Here is a 21,521-nt window from a genome sequence, read left to right on the forward strand (position 1 = left end):
ACTGGACGACATACTAGATGAAGATTCGTCTTGTCTCCTAAAATGGTCCCGTACTGGGGATGGAACTGCTTTCCCTTCACCATATACATACTCTTGAAATGACATATAATAAGAAGATGTCATCTCACCATCATCCGGTAACATGTTTTGTCTTGGTGGTAGCCCCTCCTAAAAAATTAAACATATTAAAAATGCATATAAAAGTATAATAATCAAGTTTATTAATAATAAACGAAATATTTTTAAACCTGCATCTTTGACCAAATCTTATTCACGTCAACCCATTTCAATTTTTTTGTTCCACTCTATCGTTTCATCCGAGGCAAGTCTTTATTTTTTCTCGATGCAAATCTACATGCACGAACAGCCGGAATCATCTCATATATCCATATCTACAATTTTTTACAATTACAGTAATAAAAGTTAAAATTAAAATAAAAAACATAATAATAAAACAATTTAAATATAAGAAAATTTTTATACCCTTATTGGAGCCGTAAATCCTGAGACGGAGTACTTTAAAGTTTGACCACGCTCAGAAAGTGATAAATAATTATGTATTTTGTTCCATGTATCCTCAAGGTCAACATAAGTAAAATCCCAGAGATAGCTACCCCAAACGAAGCTAACAAAACAAAAGAACAAAATTGATTATTATATAAATTATAACTTTAATAAAATAGAACTTTTAACGTAAACAAAATATACCTGTTCCAGAGATCCAAATTCTCAGCCAAAAAAAACCAATCTTGTGGCACCCGATCATTAACTTCTTTACCCAAAAAACCTTCACACAAAATGTATATCAAACATACTCTAACTGCATAAACGTCGTCAAGTGCTAGGAATGTTCGATTTAAAATTAAACGTTTCAGGTCGCCGATTTTCACCGAACTATTAGTATGGTCCGGAAATAGCCGTTCACGCAATAAACATCTTTTTTACTGCTTATTAATTTTTCCGACCCTTTTCTCCCAATGTTTTTTGGATACTCCCCAAAATTGAAGCCGGTAATCAAACAAAACTCTTCCGGCCCATAAACCATTTTCGTATTGCCTACTCGAAAATATAAACGTTTTATTCCATCTGGAGATAAAACATGGTCCGACCGGATCTGATGAAGGAACATTTTATGAAACAATAATGCGTCCCCTTGTAAACGAGGGACATCAATAAAATAACCAAAGACGGTATCTCTGAAAATAACACGTCAGACATCATCTAAAACTTCAAATACTTCCCATATGTTACCGCCAGAGCCTTTTAAGTTCGCAAAGGCTTTCGTATTCATTAAACTAAAATCATGCTGCAAAAAAAACACAAAAACAAATTAGATAACTAAAAAATATTTTTTTTTAAAATATATGATTACGAACTGCAAATACAATTTCTTAATTACTAATATATATATATATATATATATATATATATATATATATATATATATATATATTCCAATAAAAAACAATAACATACACATATATAAACAATTTTCCAAGTTATACAACAAATACATTTACGATAGAAAACAATATCATACATAATTATATAAACATTTTATTAAACAAATTTTCAACTTAAACGACAAATATATCAACGACAAATTTTCAACTTAAACAAATTTTCAACTTAAACGACAAATATATAAACAATTTTTATCTTTCTAATTAAAACTAATATTTTATAACCATATAAACAAAAAAATTTAAAAATAAAACGACAACCAAATTAACAATTTTGCAAGTTATACGACAACTTTATACAAATTTTTAACTTACACGACAAATACAAACAATTTCTAACAATATATATATATATATATATATATATATATATATATATATATACGACAAATTTTCAACTTATACAAATGTTATACTTATACGACAAACACAAACAATTTCTAACAATATATATACGACAAATTTTCAACTTATACAAATGTTATACTTATACGACAAATATATATACAAACGACTATTTTGCACTTTGTATAAACAATTATACGATAAGAATATACAAGATTTCAGGTTATACAACAACTAAAAAAACAACAAAAATAACAAATTGTAAACATTATCTACGCAGTCTCTACTTGTCTCTACTTGCATTTAAACTTCAAGTATACTAAAAAAATATTAAAACTATCAAACACAACAAAATTACCCTTTTTTTAACAGTAAATAATACAACAAATGATAAAATAAAGAGATTGTTGACATTAAAAGAGTTAAAATCTAACCATATTTGCGGGATTGTTGACATAATCCTCCATTTTTTTCAAAAACTAGCCAAAATTCCGAGAGAAGCCCAAAGTTAGAGAGAGTTTTTGTGTAGAGAAGGGTGAAAAATGGAGAAAAAAAAACGTTTTTATACTCAAAATCGAGGGCATTTCGCAGATGGACCTTCTCATCTGCGAAAGTACAAGCACCTAAAGCACAGCTGTGCTTTAGGTGCTTGTACTTTCGCAAATGAGAAGATCATTTCGCAGATGGGACCTTCTCATCTGCGAAATTGGTGGCTATTTTTGTAATTTCGATTTTTTTTGGCTATTTTTGTAATGCAATTAGTGTAAATGGCTATTTTTGTCATTTTTTTCTCTCTCTCTCTCTCTCTCTCTCTATATATATATATATATATATATATATATATATATATATATATATATATATATATATATATATATATATAGGGAAGAGTTATATGGAAAATGAATGATTAGGGCAACACATATTTGAACCAATGAAAACATGACAACACATCACTTCCACAATAACTTCCACAATACATTACTTGTGAAGAAAGAAATGGACACGTGTCATTTGCTTATTGGTTCCGGTAGATGTTGCCCTAGTTATTTGTTTTCCATAGAACTCATTCCTATATATATATATATATATATATATATATATATATATATATATATATATACACACTCACACACACACACAAACGGGAGAGTTCAATTGAGAAAAAAAAGGTTGAGAATGAGGGAATCATTCTCAGCCACTCATTTATTTTTGTCGCAAAAGCCCCCGTCGTACCAGCACCAGCGGAAATGGGAAATGAATAGACATGTGTTTTCTAATAAAACATATTTTCTTAAACTATGCTAATTATTACCTTAATATATACAAAAACATAGTTTATTTTTGTTTTTTTTTTTTTAATTTTTAGAAGCTATTTTTATCAAAAATGATTTTAAATATATCAAAATTCATGATTTTTTATTCTCTACAAATAGACATCCATATTGATATAGTTTTAAGATAATATATATATATATATATATATATATATATATATATATATATATATATATATATATATATATATTTATATTTTCAGCTATCGTTATTCATAAGTGAATAAAAATGCATCAGATTTTATTACAGTACATTCGTTATTCACTTATGAATAAAAAGTATGATTTTTTTTCTTTTTTTACAATTTAAGTATCATTAATATATAAATATAGCATATAATAAACATAGTATATTCATATTTAAATATTGGACGATGTATTCACTTGTGAATATTAATATAGTATATTTACTTGTGAATATTAGATGATATATTCACTTATGAATATTAAATGATATTTCATATGTGAATATTACATAGTATTACACGGTATATCACATGTGAATATTACATAGTATATTCACTTGTGAATCTTAGATGATATATTCACTTATGAATATTACACAATATATTCACATATGAATATTACAAGGTATATTTTCACTTATGAATATTAGAAGGTATTTTGACAAATATATATAATTTTCATATGTTATTCACATATGAATAACATACAGACTTGCATATTTGTTTTGTGTTTTTAATAATCATATACTGATTCAGGTGAGAAAACATATTCATATGTGAATATAACATGATAATTTAGTTTATGCATTTCATCAAACAGTTGGAGTGCATAAAAGTTAACTATTTTATAAATGTTAAAAACATCAAGTTATTAATTCCAAATCATCATATATTTCCGATTTCAACTTCAGATGCGACATCTTATGTCTGATCGATTTCTCATTTTGATTTTGATTTCCGAAAATCCGATTGGGAACCAGTGAGTACCGATTCTGAGTCCTTCAATGTCGACTGTGACTGCGAGTCCAGAACTCTGATTCCAATTTCATGAATAGCGAAGAAATTCCGATTTCAACTGATTTCGTTTGCGAATATGGGAAATTCCAATTCCAAATCCGTTATGAAGTTTAACAAATGCTTGCAAGCTACGAACATTTGGAGTATTCAACAAAGAAATCGATGAATTTGAGTTGCAAATCTGTCTTGAACGGCGAACCTCTCAGCCACGAATATCGATGATTGATTAACACTAGATGACATTGATGATGGTTTAGTTGAAGAAATCTGGATGATTGTTGAAGGTTAGATGAAAATTTTTGATGATGAACGAACTGTTATCGAATTCTTTATAGTTACGTATTTGAGATTGAAGATTATTAACATATTTACAAGTTTGCTACCGTGTCTTTTTATGCTTAGATTAAATGAGTGGCTGAGAAAGTAATTAATGCATATTACATGTTGAAGATATAATGAATATTAATTACATCTTCAGCATTTAATATACATTAATTACTTTCTTAAAATAACTAAAATGATTGGTCAAGAATCAGTCATACATGCACACAATAGATAGTGAAAACATTTGAACCTAACACACTCTCTCTCTCTCTCTCTCTCTCTCTCTATATATATATATATATATATATATATATATATATATATATATATATATATATATATAAACTTGTTTTTGTATAAACTTTTTTTTAAAAGATAATATATGATTTGGCAAAAGCAGATGATAATTTAAAGATGAAAACAAAAAACTAAAAATTTTATCTATATAAAATTATAACATTTAAGAAAAATATATAAAATGACTTTAAAAAGATAATAACTTGATAATGTAATTCATTATGTCAGACTTTCAAGAGTTGGAGGGCTCTACTTCCATCCATCGAGTCAAGTAATTCTCTGTAGGAATTTCATTCGCTGTTTGTCTCATGCTTCTTCTTTCTTTGAATCGGTTCCTAGTGTCAGTCAATCAAGATTGGCCATATGGGGAATCCACTTTAGGCTAAGAGAAGAATGGATCCAATACCAAGACAACTTCTTTCCCAAGAAGTGCAGCAAGTACTTTAGGAATTTGGGGTCTCATCCCTCACGTGTGAGTTGCCAAGTGCCCCTTAAGATAGCCGGTCTACCACAAGATCAAGTTGGAGCTCTAGTTTTCTTGTCACATTCCTTCTCCCAACACATTAACACACATAAACACATCAATTTGCTTAGATTCGTGTTTTTTTGTCCATATGTGGATTTTCATTGTGGTTGTCTTCAGATTTTTTTTCATTGTAACACACACATGACACATGCTGCGAGTTTTTATTCCAATACACGAACACACACATTCTTGAGTTTTTCTTGAAACAAATGAACACACACATGTTCTTGAGCATTTGGTTTGGAATTAATCAGGCCGACTCTTGACGTTTCGGAAACCTTATGTGAAAAACAATTTGAGGCCCAACAACGTTCCCCCGTAATGTGGCATATCAAGTTCCCCTATGAAATCTAATTTTAGAGCTTTTATATGTATACTTTGTTTGAAGGAACTTATTTCTAACTTATACATGTAATTTTCGATCTTTTGTATGTGTATTTTGTTTTTGTAACTTACACATGTATATGTGACTGTGGATAACATTAAATCGTTAAGTTATGATTAGAAGTCATGTTATTAATTATCACTAATAACTTCACGCCAAAGATGGCAATATGAATTTTCCCATTAGACATTCCACATTTTTGGTGGTTCCTTCGTTGTTGCACTTCTCCAACATTTTTCACATGGTCGAGTAAGTTTGATGTTATTTTTACATTTTTACTCTTGTGATATACAAAATATACCCAAGTAGTGAAATGGTTGAGTTTGCGATTGTAGAAGTGGGTAAAAGTTGGCGATTACTTAAACATCGAGGGTGGAAGTGTAAGTTGATAACCTAGAAGATATATATGAAATCACCTCATTCTTTGACATTTAAAAAAACGAGGGGTGCAATTTGGTGACAAATACATGTATAAGCTTGTATATAGCTATCCTCGGAATTAATAAAACTTATACATAAGATAATTGAAAAGTAAGTGATCACAAGTACAAGATTGATCTTATTTTATGGTTTTTTAAAGGTAAGGCATTCTAATTTCTAAGTAAAGAAGTCGGAGAGGGTAGGGAGCTTGACCTCACCGGTACTAGTGATTGGTATGCTGATGTTACCGATGAGAGGGAGATCAACAACGAGTGTGACTTTAAGGTCATAGTCAATATCCCAATCTCTACCAATGTCCTTCACCAAGGTAACCAAAACACTGTGTGGTACTTTTATATCCACGTTCAACATCGTCTCGCCATCCCCTTTCAGTGAACCTGGGTCCGGAACTGTTCCGCTTGCAATCTCACTAGTTCAATCCAAACACAGTCGCTCATCAATATTAATTATAAAATACTTAACTTGATATATTATTAAATAGAATTAATCCAAATCTTTTCTTTAAAAAAAAAAAAAAAAAAAAAAAAAAAAAAAAAAAAAAAAACTTGTAATCTATTAATTAAAATATAGTAACAAATACTTGATAAAAACAAAACCGAAACAGCCTAATTTGAAAAGTCTTTTGCTATATATTTAGAGGGAATATTCTTATTATTCCATAAGCGATCTTAAAATAATGTTTGGTTTCTCACTATTGCAATAAGTACATCCAACTTTACCAAAACCAAAAATGATGTGATTATTTAATTAATAATTAACAACTTCCATACCTACATTTACCGTGTGGGATTTTGTGTACAAACAGATCTGCCCAACCTTTTGACAATGTGTAACAGATCCTTATCCGAATTATTAAATGTTTAAGAAAAGTTTTCTACCAAAATTCCATGGCTACATCTACTGTGTAGAAGTTTTGTGAAAGTAACAGATAAACGTCAAAGGAGATCGAAACAAGCTGCCGAAACTCTCTCTCGATAACAGATCCTCACCACGTCTGATTATTTATTCACATTTTGGGTAAAATTTAGAATTTCAAAATTACAGAATTAAAGCGAAATGAGATCTCCACAAAATGATAGCAAAAGAACCTGCCAAAACAAGTCCTTAGCGTATACGATAGATTGTTCTTATTTTCAGTAAAATTTTGATTTGATAATCGAGTACTTGCATAGCTACAACCTACATTAAGTTTACTCTGTTGAAAGGTATACGAAACTAAATGAAGAAAATGATAGCAAACGAACCTGCCGGAACTTTTAAGAACGTAACGGATCTCGCCGATTGGAATAGATACGCTGTAAGGATTTAACACCTTGACCTTAGCCAGATAAGTCACAGAACCGAGACTAACTTCTTTCAGATCGACATCCGTCACACTTGCCTCCGGCTTCTCCATGCTCGCCACCGCATCCGAAACGAATTGCTTCGCCTTGTCCAGCAAACTGGCCATATCTCCGGCAACGATCGTCAACCACAGTTTCAAAAAGGAAAAAGTTGGATTGTTTTCCAAGAGAATTTGCTTTTGCTCTAACTTGATCGAGATAACATATATGACATTTATACATAGGTAGGTGAGCGGAGGAGGGGGGCAAGGATCCATGGGTCGGGCCTTAAAGAGTGGGTCACACGTGATACTTATTTCAAAGACTGTCCCTGTGGTTTATAAATAAAATTACCACAAATGATCCTAAAGTAATTTGTTGCATAGATGACTTTTAAGTTTAAAAAAATTAAAATATTTATCCCACCCCAATTCCAGACTCTTCTCTATAAAAATAACCTGCAATTAGAAATTTTGCTTATACACACATTGCATTGCAAATCAATAAAAACACAAATGTGATAACCTTTGCTTCTTTTCTTTTTTGTCCACGAAAATACACACACATCCCACTTATGTTAACTAAAATTCAAATTGATACCATAACCTTTTGTGTCCCCGTTATGGTAACATGCATTGGACTTCTCTTGGATGATGTCATCTATAGACCATTTGGTTGTCGCTTCATCTGAACTTGGTTGTTATTAACATTGCCATAGAGAAAGCAAAAGGGATAAAGAAGGTTAAGTGAAGAGGGGTTAGACGAGAGTGAGAGAAAGAAATTTTGGTTTTGAGAAACACAGAAAAGATAGACAAAAATGTCTATTCATATAAGATTTAATAGAAGAACAAATACAAGGGTTTACAAACTTAAGAACCATCTATAATATTTTTGTAAATAGTACGGACCATTTTTGACATTTTGTCTTTTTATAATTATATCTCGTGTTATAATATAAAATGTTTTACAATTTTGTTTTGTTTATGTTTAAACTTATTTAAAAAAAAATTCCTTGCAATTTTTTTTTTCTCATTCCGACCATTTTGTAGGTTAACGTTAATCTTTTAGTAATTTATTTATATTTTTCAAACAAAAACCTACCTTTATTTTTTTATTTTTAAACTCATATTTGACAAAAAAAATTGAAGACAATTCTGTCTTCTTATTCATGGCATATACGAAGACAGTTTTGCTTCTTTTCCATAAGATAAAAGTTCCATACGATATAAGTTGAAGCAATTGAATACTAATTAACAAATGAAAGTTGAAAAAAATCTTTGAATGATGTGTAAAGTTGCCGATTACTTAGACCTAAAGGGTGAAAGCGTATAAGTTGGTAGTATGAATTATGAAATGATCCTTGGAATTAAAATAAAATCTCATACATAAGATAGTTGAAAAGTATGTGAACACGTACAAGATTGATCTTATTTATCATATTGTAGAGCTACAGCTATTCACGTAGTAAAGAAGTCGGTGAGGGAAGGGAGCTTGATCTCACCGGCACTAGTGACTGGTATGCTGATGTTACCGATGAGAGGGAGATCAACAACGAGTGTGACTTTTAGGTCATAGTCGATATCCCAATCTCTTCCAATGTCCTTCACCAAGCTAACCAACACACTGTGTGCCACTTTTATATCCACGTTTAACATCGTCTCGCTATCCCCTTTCAGTGAACCTGGGTCAGGGACTGTTCCACTCGCAATCTCACTGATCAAAATCCAAAAACAAAACCGAAATCACTAATCATTCATAAATATTAATTATATATATTTGTTTTTCGAGTGTCTTCCTTATCCGAACTAATGTTTTAAGTTTTCTACCAAAAATCATGATATCCATGGTTACATGTACTCTGTAAAAAATTTATGTGAGAAAGGAGATCGAAACTGATAACGACTAGCAAATGAAGCTGCCGAAACTCTCGAGAGTCTAACAAGTACATGGCGGATACGATTAATTGTTGTTATTTTCAGTAAAATTTCGATTTGATAATCGAGGACTTGCATAGCTACAATCTACATTTACTCTGTGGAAAGGTAAATAGACAAAATGATAGCAAACGAACCTGCCGGAACTTTTAAGAACGTAACGGATCTCGCCGATTGGAATAGATACGCTGTAAGGATTTGAAACGTTGATCTTAGCCAGATAGGTCACACAACTGACACCAACATCTTTCAAATCGACATCCGTCACACTCGCCTTCGGCTTCTCGATGCTCGCCGCCGCATCCGAAACGAATTGCTTCGCCTTGTCCATCAAACTGGCCATATCGATCGTCAATCACAATTTCAAAAAGTAGAAAGTCGGATGGTTTTGCAAGAGGAATTTGATTTTGCTCTAACTTAGAAGGAGATACCATAAGATATTTATACAGAAGGGGAGGGGGGAAGGATCCATGTGTCGGGCGTCAAAGAGTGGGTAACACGTGGCACTTATTGCTGTCGACAAAATTTCAAAGATTGTCACAAATAGTCCTTGAGTAATTTCTTGCATAGATGATTTTTAAGTTTCAAAAATGTTCCAATACAAGTCTTTATGACTACACCTTCAAACGTCAAAATAAAAGTTAACTTATCTACCAAAGGGCTTTTAGCCCGTATCCGGTATTGTCCTCCCTGTTTGAGGTTGAAGGTTCAAGTCCCGTCGTGGACATATAGGTGAATTTAAGGTGTAGTTTAGGATAGATTTGCCGTTTAAAAAAAAAGGTAACTTATATATATATATATATATATATATATATATATATATATATATATATATATATATATATATATTGATTTTGCATCTTTTTTTCTTAAATGGTTAATCATTGAAAAACAGATTATAACTTCTCCAAGATCCTCCATCGAAACCACCTTGAATCGCTGTAAACATCATCCACCACTGAACCTTCTTCCAGGTCTACATATTCTTTACCTAAATCTCTTATCTCCACAGTTTCCACATCCATTGTAGATGTGGTTATGTCTTCCATAGAATCCACATTTTCAAAAATTTGGGACTCGAGATAGTCTTCTCCACTGTATCAAGTAAATCGTTAGTGAGCTCTATTATGCTAATTCAAAATTTTGGCTCCAAATTGATACATCTTTACTGTGTCTTTGTTATGCTCACATACATCGGACTACATGATTTTACTAATGATAACTGATTTCTATTATACATGATCAGACTTCTCTTGGATGATGTCATTATAGACTGCTTGGTTACCATTGTCAGTGTGTGGGGTTGCCAGCTATGATGTATGATGTAGTTCCTATTTTCAGATGCTCGATGAGTGGCGCAAGGCCAGGAGATTTTGGTTGGATCAGGCATGCAAGTCTTGGTTAGCTTAGGTGACAATTGGGGTGGCTCTGTCTACCTGAACGTTGGATGTGATTTCGAAGTCAGCAGGTCATGGACTAAGAAGCGGATTCTTCTCTTGCGAATTAAGGATGTTATGAGGAGTAGTGTTTTCTTCAGGTCGCTTGATTCTTGTTTACGTCTGCAAAGGTATTGGGAGGTGGTCGGCTGATCAAGGGATGATGTGATAGTTGTGATTCAGACTGTTTGAGTCTCTACTCAAATTGGCTTATGAGCTTGGTTTTGGAACCTTGGTTGTTGATGGTTGTAGGCGCGAGCATTAAAGTGATCTCAAACCTCTTGGAAGAAGTCGAGTTTGAAAGACCCATAAGGGGTTACTTCGAGAGTGGAAGCGAGAACCAATTTCGAGGAAGGAATATAATTTAAGTGGAGGAAAATTGTAACGCCTAGTTTCCAGAATGGATCAGTTTAGGGATTCAAGGAGTTAAAGGCATGGTTTTTAGGTAAAATCAGGTGCCACGAAGTTACCATAAATAGGTCATGACGTGACAAGGGATTAATTGAAAAATGCTAATTTAACCGAGCTCACAACATGAGACACAGTGCTTACGACATGAGATGCGTTGCAGCCTAATCCCAAGATCTTTTAGGGTTTCCTTCGTATTTAAACCCCATAAACTTTATTTTGGGGTTCATTTACAGTCTCCTTCGTCCTTAAACACAGAGAGACCCTAACCCTAGCTTATCATTGTGATTTTTGAGCTTTTGGTGGTATTTTGGTGGCTTTAAGAAGAAGGGATCACCTTTGGTGCATAGATCTAGCTTGGAAGCTTCATTTTCATCTTCTAGCAACATCTCTTGACCATTGTGAGTAACCAAGATTCAAGCTTTATGATTCCTTGTTGCTAGATCTAAGGTTTTATGCATGATTATCCATGGTTAGATGAGTTAGAGTGTTGGGACTCCATAAAGTTAGCAACTTTATGGGTCCTCAGAGTCCTTTGGTGTTTATATGTGGTGGATCTGAGGTTTGGGTAATGTTTGAACTCATGCTTGAGTTTTGACCTCCTTTTTCTTCAAGAATGCCTTAATTTGAGCTCTAGTCTTGTATTGGAATTTCAAGACCTTAAAGCATCGATTTGTATGGTCTTTGGGGTGTTAAGAAGCCTTCTAGAGAATATGGATTAGTGGCTTAATTGATTAAGGATTTTACTCATCAGAATGTCATTCAGACAGATCTCACGACGTGAGACAAATCTCAATCAACACCGCAGATTGCCTTATACATGCAAGTTATACATAAATAGAATCACATAGACTGTCAAATAAAGTTTCTTCCCAAAGACCACAACCAAACAAGGAACAAGAAATGAGGCAGAATCCATCATTCTAGGGCTATGCAATCCTAAACATATACAACTTTGAAAGCATACACTTAGCAAATAATAGAGTCAACAATAATTCCAATCATTGTATTCATAGCATTGAATTCTCCTAGGCTACAAGGCATCACACAAATCAGGCAATTCTCATAACTCATGAAGGTATCCTTAGCTCTATTCTAGCATGCATTTCATATATTAACATACTAGTTGCAATTCATAAGCATGGTTAAATTTTGGGAAACACTTACTTGAGCTCGGCCGATTGCGCGTATTGCACTCTCCTTTTTTACTTAAAAAACCTGTTTCAGAAAAACTTGACTTTTGTTTCTTTTTAGAAAGGGTTACCATTTCCTCAGTTTGAGTTCTGACACACCCGAGAGTGTGCATGAATCCCTCAAACCAAGGCTCTGATACCAACTTGTAGCAGCCCAAAAATTCAGATAAATTTTTTTATTTTTAATTTTAAATAGAAATTACAATCATAATTTGTTTCTCAAAATCCATTCCATCATATCATATCAAAATATCAGAGTATCAATATTGATAAATGCGGAAATTGATGGGATTGAATGTTGCACCATCAAGTCGGACCCTTCCCCTTAGTACCTGAAGTACCAGAAAACACCCAAAAAAATTGTAAGAAAAATCTTAGTGTAGCACCTGGTTCTTGGTATGTATTTTCATTTAAGAGTTTTGCATTTTTGGCCTGGGACTCGGCGAGTTGAAGGACCAACTCGCCGAGTAGAAGCGGGATGGGACGCGGTATTTAAGTGATGGACTCGTCGAGTCGGGTCCAGGACTCGATGAGTAGGCTCTGACTGGACAAAACCCTAATCTGAGGGTTTGCACCTTATTTAATCATCTCTTTCAACCACCATTCGTCCCTATTGCTCCCAGAAACCCTCCATAGCAAACCCTAAGTGTTTTGGTTCAAGATCTAAGGCTTTTGAGTGATTTTTGTGGGTTTTGACCTCAAGAAAGAAGGAGGAGCATAGAAGGATCAAGAGGAGACTGAAGGATTTGAGTTTGGTTCATCATTTGCAGTCTTTGAAAGGTATAAATTTTGTACCTTGCTTGCTTGGTTGTTAGATCCCTTTTTGGGGAAGATTTAGGGCTTTTTAAGCCATATGAGGTAGCCAACCATGATTGCAAACATGTTTGGGGGTCAAGACTTCGGATCTAAGTCTTGGGAGGAGTCACAAGGCAGATTTGGGTTGCTTTTGCACCCAAGGAAGGTCCCATGCAACATAAGAGCCATTTTAGAGCCTTTTTGGGTCAAAAGTCCCATGCATGCACATAAAGTTTGAAGCTTTATGTGCTAGATCGAGCTTAGGGGCTTGGATCTATCTTTTGGTCAAAGGTTGTACATCAGAAATCAAGGATTTAGGGTGTGGACGTTATCGACTCGGCGAGTCCGTTCTTGGGACTCGACGAGTCCAAGGCATAAAGTCCTATGTTTGTTGAGGGTTAAAAGAACTCAGTTGGGTGTTAGAAGGGTTGTAGAAGGTCTGAAGAAGTGACCCAATGTATTAGACTTAGCCTTAGACCTAGAGTTCATGGGACTCCACGAGTGCTAGAACAGACTCGGCGAGTCCACGGTAATCTCCTTATGGTTGAAGATGAGCCCGACGAGTTGTTCATACAACTCGGCGAGTCAAGGTCATAACTTGTTCATCAGATGAAGGTGAACTCGACGAGTTGTTCATACAACTCGACGAGTTGTTCATACAACTCGACGAGTTGTTCATACAACTCAACGAGTCGGATGAAGGTTCATTCGATGTTCATATAGAGGAGGAACTCGTCGAGTCATTGCCAAACTCGACGAGTCGAGTCGTGGATAATGACGGGTAAAGGGTTAGGGACTCGACGAGTTGACGGCCCAACTCGGTGAGTCGGGTCAACTGGAAGTTGACTTCGAATTGGACTTGGTTGGGGGTAAAATAGTCATTTTACCCCAAGAGTAGATATCAGTTTCTGACTGATTGTTTTGTGGGGATTATAGTCGGAGGATTTCCGAAGCAGCAGCAGATAGAGGTTTCCCGCACAGATTATCAGCAGCTACTCGTTTGAGGTGAGTTACCTTCCAGTAGCGGTGGGTCTACGACCATAATGTCGGCCCACCAGTAGGAGTCGTATGAGTAGATGATTGTCTTTGTGATATCATCTAGGTTTGCTACCACCTGATATGTTATATGCTGGCATGATATGTTATATGTGATAGTAGTAGAGTTCGGTTGTTAGGACCGAAGGGTAGGTCAGACACCCCAAATATGTCTGACAGTATGTGATGATATGTTTATATGCTGGCATGATATGTTATATGTGATAGTGGTAGTAGGAGGGGAATAGTCCCTAAGTTCGGTTGTTAGGACCGTAGGGTAGTTCGGACACCCCAGATATGTCTGGTAGTACGTTTATGTTATGATATATGTGATAGTAGTAGTAGGAGGTGGAATAGTCCCCGAGGGTCGGTTGTTAGGACCGACGGGTAGGTCAACACCCCATAATGGCTTGACATGGGTAGGTCAGCATCCCAGAATGACTTGACACAGGTAATACGGCACCCCAGAATGGCTGCATGGGTAGGTCGGCACCCCAGAATGGCCATACAGGTAGGTCGGCACCCCAGAATGGCTGTACCGGGTAGGTCGGGCACCCCAGAATTGTCCGACAGTATGTATGCTATGTGATTGTATGGTATGTGGTACGATGGGGGAACTCACTAAGCTTCGTGCTTACAGTTTACAGTTTTGGTTTCAGGTACCTCTTCAGCGAAGGGGAAGGAGCTGGCGCGGTAGTGACACGTCATACACACACTCTGTGTTTTCCACACTATGGATATTCTGAGATTGTACTCTGACATGTTACTACTTTTATGACTTGAGTTTTCAGATATGATACATTGTTTTATGAGATGATGTGATTTCACAGTATTTTCTTATGAATGTTTTTATGAGTCAACTAATTAAAAATGAAATTTTTGGACTTGAAAATTGGGTCGTTACACTTAGTGAGTTCCCAAAATACAATATAACATACAACCACAGAATACCATGCCACATACATAAGATTGCCATAGGCTACCTGTTGGATAAGGTGTCTAAGTCCATCACTATATTTAGTATGTACTTGACCCGGCTTGGAATGGTCCATTTGGGTTGCATGACATCTCAACAATTGGATAGACAAAATGAGAATAAGGACACTTATGATTTGTTAATATATTCTAATATATTAATATGAAATCATATTATTTAATTAGTATTGATCAATAATTAATTTGGAATTAATTTTGTGATCAAAAGAGACAAATTAAATATATGGGGATTGATTATGTAAATCTTTCATTCTTATATAGTAAACTTATGATCCATGATTCACTAGATTGGGCTAGGACCCATTGGATTCTACATGGAGGTTAAAACCCATGGATCATGGGGGAAATGAAAAGCCATGCACATTAGGGTTTACATGGTGTACCCCTACATGTAACACACTATATAAAGAACCTAATGATAAGCAAAATCGGTGACTAAGACAAGAATAAGGAGGGCTAGCCGATTTTGAGTGAAATTGTTCTTCTCTTAAGTTATTCCAAGAGTTGCGCTGTTGTGTGAAACATTTGAGGCATCACATTTGGGGTGCTAGGCTTACAAGGTCTTAAGGAATCCAAGCTACAAGAAAGGTATGTCATCCTATTAGTTTTTATATTACAAGTACACCATGCCATGCTAGTTAGGATGAGAACCTTGTAAAAATCAAATTTGCATGAATATTACAGAAAACATAGATCCAAGGTTTCTAGGGTTGCATGTACACCATAAGAGTGTTAGAATGCTCAAAACCAATCACTGGTATCAGAGCCTAGGCTTGTTTTCTTGATAATTGATGCAAACTACTTGAAAAAGTCAAAAATTATGTTCATTGTTCAGTGGACTCACCTAGTTCATGGGGGGACTCGACGAGTCCAAGTGAAATTCATCCTACTCGACGAGTAGGAGGCCATGTGTGCAGATTTTCGAGTTTTGCTGCTGGAAATGGACTAGAATCATTACCCTAAACTGTTTTGGACCTATAAAACATGTTTTTGATGTGATAATGATTATGCTAATCCATTTTCAAAGGTTATTATCAAATTTTCAAGTTTTATATATGTTTATATGATTCTTGAAATTGTTGATTTGAATGTTCATGCTTATGAGTCTTAGTAGATCATAAGAATTATTTGCAAATTTTTTGATGATGTAATATTTGATCTAAATGTTATTGATGGAGTCCATAATTTGTCCTCAAGTTATGGATTACCAAAAGTCATTTCTTTAAAGAGTCATTAAAGAACCATAGGTTACATAAAATGAAGAGTCTTCATTTTAATAGACCATTAAACTCATAAGTTATTGAATATGAAAGGTTTTGAATAGTTTCAAAACTTGCCCTCAAGTTTTGGAATTTGTAAAGTAACTTTAGAAAAATTTAATTCCAAACCCTAGAGTTTTAAAAGTTAAAATTCAACTCTTATACTTTATAGTATTATAAGTTAATAATATATATATATATATATATATATATATATATATATATATATATATATAGGGGATAGTTCATGCGAAAATGCAAATAATTTGTGAAAACAAGAAAAACCTATGATATTGTGTCACCTTAACATTATATTTTAGAAAATAATTCATCCAAACTTTGAAATACATGATGATAATCGATGATAGATGAGAAATTGTTTCATATTAGCAAAGTATGATTTTTAACATTTTTATTATGAAAACATGAATTTAAAAATGATTAAGGACGTGAATTTTTTTTATTAAAACCGTCTTTAACTGTATATTCTCATAACATCATCCAATGTAAACTTACTATCTTTAATTTATTGCTAATAAATTTATTTTTTTATAGTACATGTGTTCAATTTTTATAAGATAAAATCTGCTTTCACGTTTTCGCAAGATATTTATGTTTTCGCATGAACCTACTTATATATATATATATATATATATATATATATATATATATATATATATATATATATATATATATATATATATAAAAGAGCAAGTAGGTTTTACCGTTAGTTGGCCTCATTCACGAAGCCGGTCTATAAGGGGGTATAAGGTTGTTGCCTATAAAATGACAGCTTAATGAATGTCCACTCTCACCCACTGCTTCCTTGACTAGTGGAGGGTCGTTAGCCGAACGGGTAGGACAAGGACTATAATTCTCATTAAAAGTATAATGATAAATATAAAGTAACTAAACCTTTTAAAAATTCCCAATCTTAGTTACTTTAGGAAAATGTGAATATGGTGTTATCCCATGAAATTACACTTTGTACATTACCAAGTCGTTGGTGGAGCGTGTGTGGGTAACCGACACTAACATGGACTAGTAAGAGTGGCAAAGGGTGACTTAATGTTTATCATAGATCGGTGGAGCGCATGTGGGTAACCGACACATTGATTAAGTGATAAAGATTAAGTGTACCAAGTTAATTTGCATGGTTATTCACACCTTGTTTGTGATCCTCGGCATCCCAGTCACAAACTTGAGAGGGAAAAATCGAGATTTAAACATGCCGTTGAAAAGTTCAATGAATCTCAAAAGATCTAGGAGTTTCAATCCAATTAAAACCTAATACCTATTTCGTTTTTCATTGTGGAAATTGGTGAATCGTCATTCGCCTACCTTCAAATATTTTATAGCTTGGATTACGACATCCTTCTTCCAAGTTATAAAGTATTGTGTTGGGTCCTAGCCTTAATATTACATTTGGGTGTCTTATTAAGGATTCTATATCTAATCTAAACTTGTCTTTATTCTTTTTAGATGTCTTCCAACAATGCTGCTTCTGGCTCAAACCCTACCGACTCCTTCTCTCTCATGAACCTTTGTGTAAGAGTCATCTTTGATGGCTCAAACTTTAATGAGTGGATCAGGAAAATCTGGATGGTCACGCGTTACGAGGACAAGGAATATATCCTCGACAAGGAGCTGAAAGAAATTGATGAGTCTACTACTACTCCATAGGAGATCGTTGACTTTAGGGCACATGAGAGAGATGCTACCAAAGTGGCATGTATCATGTTGGCCACAATGACAACTGAACTCCAAAGGTCCTATGAGGACTTTCACCCTTTTGAGATGCACATGGACTTGATGGACCGCTACCATCAGAGTGCTCATCAAGAGAGGTATGAAATTATCTCTTCCATGATAACAACCTGAATTAAGGATGGTGAATCCATCATTGGCCACATGCAGAAAATGAAAAGATTTGTGGACCGTTTGCTGAAGTTGAATGTGAACTTCCCCGAGGAGTTGGCAATCGACATCATACTACACTCCTTACCTACTTGTTATGATCAGTTCCGAACGACCTATCACATGAACAAGGAGGAGGTCACACTCAGCAAACTTGAAGGACTTTTGAAGACCTCCGAAACTTGTCTCAAAGGTAAATCGGTTGCAACTACTCCTACTCCTAACACCGCCTTTGTTCTGTTAATCGGGCAAAGTAGAGGGAAGAAGAGGAAGACCCCTTCGAAGGGTACCAAGGGAAAGTCTCTTGATGGCTCATCTTCAAGTGGAACCAAATGTGGTTCTGTCACTCCTTCTTCCAACCCAAATGAAGCTCAATGCTTCTATTTTCAGGAAAAGAGGCACTGGAAACGAAACTGCCCCAAGTACCTGCAAGATGTTAAGGATGGGAAGGTCAAACCTACCCATGCAGGTATTTACACTATATTGTCTAATAACTCACCGCATACTAATTCTTGGGTCCTTGATACAGGCTGTGGTATTCATATATGTTCTGATTTGTAAGGCCTAAGAAGAAGTGAGGATGTGGAACACGGAAAGATAAACTTGATCATGGGGAATACGAAAGCTTCACCTGTCACCAAGATTGGAGTTTATTCTTTGTTTCTAAGTAGTGGGCTACTGTTAGATTTGAATAAGTGTTGTTACTTGTCCGAAATGGCGAGAAATATTATTTCTTTTCACGGTTTGTACAAACAAGGATTTACTTTTTCATTTGATAATGAATGTGGTGGTATTAATGCTTTTTATAATAATGCTCTTTATTTTAAAGCATTACCTTGTGATGGTGTATATAAAACTATGTCGGTTGTAAATAACTTAGGAGTGCATATCGATTCTTCCACTAGTTTGGATAAAGCATCCTTGTGGCATTGCCGTCTTGGACATGTTAACAAGAAGCGCATAGGCCAACTCCAAAAGGCTGGAGTCTTGGAGTCATTTGACTTAAGGTCAGATGATAGTTACGAATCTTGTTTACTTGGAAAAATGACTAAGTCATCCTTCACTGGTACTTGTGCTACGGGTGAAGGTTTGTTGGACCTCATACACACAGATGTGTGTAGACCCTTCAGAACCGCCACAAGGGATGCTAACCGCTTCTATGTGACTTTTACTGATGATTACAGTAGACATGGTTATGACTACTTAATCAAGCATAAGTCAGAAACCTTCGAAAAGTTCAAGGAGTTTAAACAGGAAGTGGAGAATCAGCTGGGCAGGAACATTAAGATGCTTTGATCCAATCGAGGAGGAGAGTATCTTAGTACAAAGTTCCTTGACGATTTTAAGGAATGTGGAATTGTTTCACAGTTGACACCTCCCAGAACACCACAACTTAATGGTGTGGCTGAAAGGCACAATCGAACCTTGTTGGACATGGTTCGTTCTGTGATGAGTCAAGCTTCTTTGCCAATCTCATTTGGGGGTATGCCTTAGAGACTGCCGCCCATATCCTAGATCTATCCCTACCAAGAAGGTTACCAAAACACCTCACGAGATGTGAACTCGGAAAGTTCCCAATTTAGACCACATCAAGATTTGGGGTTGCGAGGCTTTCGTGAGACGTGAGACTTAGGAGAAGCTCGAACCTTATAGTGAGCGGTGTATTTTCATCGGCTACCTACATAAATCCTTTGGTTACCTCTTCTACATACCCAGTGAGAATATGGTCTTTGTGGCAAGAAGATGGGTCTTGAGAGAGAGAGAGAGAGAGAGAGAGAGAGAGAGAGAGTTTATAAGCCAAGGAAATAGTGGGAGGCAAATTGACCTTGAAGAACTTCAATAGTCAAGAGGTGAAGGAACCTCAAACCCTAGCAATCAAACTGAGGAGGAAACTCCTATTGATGAGTCCGTACCTCTGAGGCGTTCTACAAGAGTTAGGAATCCACCTGAGCATTACTATGGTTTTCATATTACTACGGAAGATGATGCATTGATTAGTGATAGTACACTGGTAAATTTGGATGAGCCTAACAACTTTAAGGAAGCCATGGCAGGCCCTGAGCCTGCCAAATGGAAAGAGGCCACAGACAGCGAGATTCATGTCCATGTATGATAATCAAGTTTGGAACTTGGTTGACAATGTACCGGGTCATAAGACGGTTGGGTGCAAGTGGGTCTTACAGAAAAAGACCGACATGGATGGGAATGTACACACTTATAAAGCGCGACTGGTTGTGAATGGATTTACTCAAACTCTGGGAGTTGACTATGATGAGACCTTCTCACCAGTAGCGAAGATTAAGTCAATTAGGGTTATGCTAGCCATAACTGCATTTCATGATTATGAAATATGACAAATGGATGTCAAAACCGATTTCCTTAATGGAAAGTTAGTTGAGGATGTTTACATGAGTCAGCCAGAGGGTTTTGTCGATGCAAAGCATCCTAATAGAGTGTGTAAGCTTGAGAAATCCATCTATGGATTGAAACAAGCATCTCGCAGATGGAATCTTTGTTTCAATGAGAAAGTCAAAGAGTTTGGCGTTTCGAGGAGCGAAGATGAGTCTTGTGTATATGTTAAGGCTAGTGGGAGTATAGTTAGCTTTTTGGTATTGTATGTGGATGACATACTACTCATAGGAAATGAAATCCCAACCTTGCAGGAGGTTTAATCCTATCTTGGGAAGTGTTTCACTATGAGAGACAGGATTAAGAGACTAATTGGACTTAGTCAAAGTAACTACTTGGATAAGGTGCTGAAAAGGTTCAGCATGCAGGATTCCAAGAAAGGTGACTTACCAATCCAGTGTAACGCCAAACTGAGTAAGACTGAGAGCCCGAGTACTGAGGCTGAGATATCTGAGATGAGTTGAGTACCATATGTTTCTGCTGTAGGCTCGATCATGTATGCTATGACTTGTACTTGCCCTGATGTGGCCTTTTCTTTGAGCATGGTCAGTAGACATCAAGGGAATCCAGGCAAGGCTCACTGGATTGCGGTGAAGAATATTTTCAAGTACCTACGGAGGACTAAGGACTGGGTCCTTACCCTTGGCGGGAGTGATGACTTGAGAGTAGTGGGGCATAGTGATGCTAGCTTCAAGACTGATAGGGATAATTTTCGC

At 35.3% G+C, this 21,521-nt stretch overlaps 2 protein-coding genes across 2 annotated transcripts; both read right to left on the reverse strand.

The window, feature by feature from the left end:
- Nucleotides 1–6,063: 6,063 nt before the first annotated feature.
- On the reverse strand, nucleotides 6,064–7,644 carry LOC145061218 (desiccation protectant protein Lea14 homolog). Its single transcript, XM_079008643.1, has 2 exons — nucleotides 7,346–7,644; nucleotides 6,064–6,510 (listed from the first exon to the last, which is right to left on the reverse strand). Exons 1-2 carry the CDS (start codon nucleotides 7,549–7,551, stop codon nucleotides 6,258–6,260), a joined length of 459 nt encoding a protein of 152 aa, XP_078864769.1. The 5' UTR covers nucleotides 7,552–7,644; the 3' UTR covers nucleotides 6,064–6,257.
- Nucleotides 7,645–8,769: 1,125 nt separating this feature from the next.
- LOC145061219 (desiccation-related protein PCC27-45-like) lies at nucleotides 8,770–9,779 on the reverse strand. The gene is made up of 2 exons (XM_079008644.1): nucleotides 9,495–9,779; nucleotides 8,770–9,136 (listed from the first exon to the last, which is right to left on the reverse strand). The coding sequence occupies exons 1-2, from the start codon at nucleotides 9,698–9,700 to the stop codon at nucleotides 8,881–8,883; spliced, it is 462 nt and encodes a 153-aa protein (XP_078864770.1). The 5' UTR covers nucleotides 9,701–9,779; the 3' UTR covers nucleotides 8,770–8,880.
- Between the last annotated feature and the right edge of the window lie 11,742 nt (nucleotides 9,780–21,521).

This window comes from Lactuca serriola, chromosome 7, assembly GCF_051521515.1.
Source record: "Lactuca serriola cultivar US96UC23 chromosome 7, Lser_US96UC23_V15, whole genome shotgun sequence".
Lineage (NCBI taxonomy): Eukaryota > Viridiplantae > Streptophyta > Magnoliopsida > Asterales > Asteraceae > Lactuca > Lactuca serriola.

Excerpts from the sequence above, each read along its gene's own strand:
- LOC145061218 (XM_079008643.1), bottom strand. The coding sequence starts at position 7,551 with ATGGCCAGTTTGCTGGACAAGGCGAAGCAATTCGTTTCGGATGCGGTG. Across the intron at positions 6,511-7,345 it reads GTTCTTAAAAGTTCCGGCAG|TGAGATTGCAAGCGGAACAG; the intron begins GTTCGTTTGCTA and ends GGATTGAACTAG.
- LOC145061219 (XM_079008644.1), bottom strand. The coding sequence starts at position 9,700 with ATGGCCAGTTTGATGGACAAGGCGAAGCAATTCGTTTCGGATGCGGCG. Across the intron at positions 9,137-9,494 it reads GTTCTTAAAAGTTCCGGCAG|TGAGATTGCGAGTGGAACAG; the intron begins GTTCGTTTGCTA and ends GATTTTGATCAG.